At 34.9% G+C, this 2,093-nt stretch overlaps 1 protein-coding gene across 1 annotated transcript in view; it reads left to right on the plus strand.

Moving 5' to 3' along the window:
- SCG3 (secretogranin III) overlaps window positions 1–2,093 on the plus strand; it is a gene marked incomplete at its 5' end in the record, with an annotated part of 30,908 nt that overhangs the window by 21,030 nt on the left and 7,785 nt on the right. Inside the window, one exon of the mRNA XM_009330993.1 lies at window positions 1,578–1,661. Within this exon, the coding sequence (XP_009329268.1) occupies window positions 1,578–1,661 (84 nt within the window). The remainder of the gene's footprint in view (window positions 1–1,577; window positions 1,662–2,093) is intronic.

Raw genomic sequence — 2,093 nt, forward strand, 5'->3', positions numbered from 1 at the left:
ATTCAGGATAAAAAATAGTATCTTAAGCTCAGCTGAAAGGGATGTTTACGATCCTTTCAATAAGCTTTGGATCAAGTGATTAGTGAGGCTTCAATACCACCACTATAATTCTAGCTTGTTTTTTCTTCTTCAGTATGTCTGATCCAGCTTGTAACCCAGCCCGGACCTGTTTAGTTTAGGGCATACAGCAAGGTCAAAAATCACATTAAAAGGATATGTACCAAATGAAAATAGTTTTCACAAAAAAACCCTAATGTGATGTAGAATTGACAGGGTGCAATCAGGCAGGGTGCCAACAAAAACTGCTTACATTTTAATTTTACGCAAATAACAAAATATAGAGGACTCGGGCAGACAGGATTACGTGATTTCGCATCAGATGGCAGGCAGAATTGCTTATGGTGATCTGCCATGAAGAGAAATGTGCTTGCTAAAAAACTGATCTTTAGGTTTCAGTGCTGAGTATCTTTCTGATGGAAAAAGATGCTCCCAGTGGATGAGTAAAATGTTGGCCTTACACAGAAGACATGATCTAAAATATTTGCTAGCCCTATAATATCTATTCTGCCACAGTTACCACATCTCATACTGAATATTTTAGCTGTTTATATAAAGGGAATATTGACAATTCAAAATGAAGTCTCTCAAAAATACCCCACCAACTAGCTGACACTTATCAAATTTTGGGTCCATGTTTAACTGAACCTTTACAAAAAGCTGATAAAGGGAAAGAAAATTCTACGCCATGTCCATAATATGACTGAGGAAATATGGCGCATTGTATGATGATCTGTATTTGTGAATATCTATTAAGTGTTGGTTTTTTTCCCACATAAGCATACACTGTTTATATCTGAAACGTCCATCTTGATGAAAAGGTGCTTTTACTTTCAAATTAGATGAGTTCAGCCCTGAAATTTGCATAGAAAAACATTTTCTAGACTTCTAGAGCTGTATATATGGCCACGGCTGTCTACTGGGTTTTCAGGTAAATGCTTGACCTCAGCAACTTTAAAAAATATTTGGGTTAAGCAGTTCAATTTACGTATTTACTTCATCTAAATATAATTTAAAACCTTTTATTAGACTTCTTTTCCAATGAAACCATATAAAATCCAGACAGATAAGCAGTTTGGGATAATATTTTCCCACCAGGATGAAGCACATATTTCATAGCCTTGTATACTTTGTGAAGTTAATTAAACCCTTTCATTGCTTTCATCAGAATAAATTGCTACAGATGGCTGTCTATATTTTGTGACTTACGTAACTTAAATAATTAGAATATATATGCACACATTTACTGTCTTTATGAATATTGGCTCTGTTTGGTACACCTATCGTCATGATTTAGTTGTTAATTTTTTTTTAATAAGGTTAATCAAAGTTCCATATAGCTATTTGTTTGTTCTTTAAGTGTTGGCTCTGCATTAATTCTTCAGAGGCAAGGATGAAGACTGTTCTTTTAGATTTCTACTTACCATTCAAACTGGTGTTGCGGAGAATATAGTATAGATTCTGCATCATATCTGTTGAAGAATAACTGGGGTTTGGTTTTGTTTTGCCTCGATTTCTAGAAAACTTAGATGCAATGATAGCTGAGCAGACAAAGAAGAAGCTTGAGAACCCTTCCACTAAAACCAGAGCACAGCTACCAGCAGGTACCTATTCTACAATTTTCTCCAATATTTCTGGAATAACCAGAAATCTCCAGTTCCAATATTTCTGGAATAACACATTTTTTAACCTATTCAGTTAAAAGCATGCTAATTGCTTTAGAAGCCAGACTGCTAGTTAAAGATGCAGTCCCTCGAGGACCAGTAGCCACAGCTTGGATGTCTAAGCACACAAGAGAGGAATTTTTACTTAATTGTCCAATCTCTGAGAAGTATATTCACTGTCATTTTCTTCAGTAGAGTCCAGACATTACACATATACCAAAGCAAGCTGTATCAGTGCTTTTTAAGACTTAAATAATAAAAAAAAATCATTCTTTGTCAACTTTGGATCTAGTGAATGCAAATTTCCTATCATTTTTCTCTGCACAAAGGAATGTGCCTTTATGAACTACATATTATTGCATTTTAGTCACC

The sequence above is a fragment of the Pygoscelis adeliae genome, unplaced genomic scaffold, assembly GCF_000699105.1.
Source record: "Pygoscelis adeliae isolate BGI_AS28 unplaced genomic scaffold, ASM69910v1 Scaffold318, whole genome shotgun sequence".
Taxonomy (NCBI): domain Eukaryota; kingdom Metazoa; phylum Chordata; class Aves; order Sphenisciformes; family Spheniscidae; genus Pygoscelis; species Pygoscelis adeliae.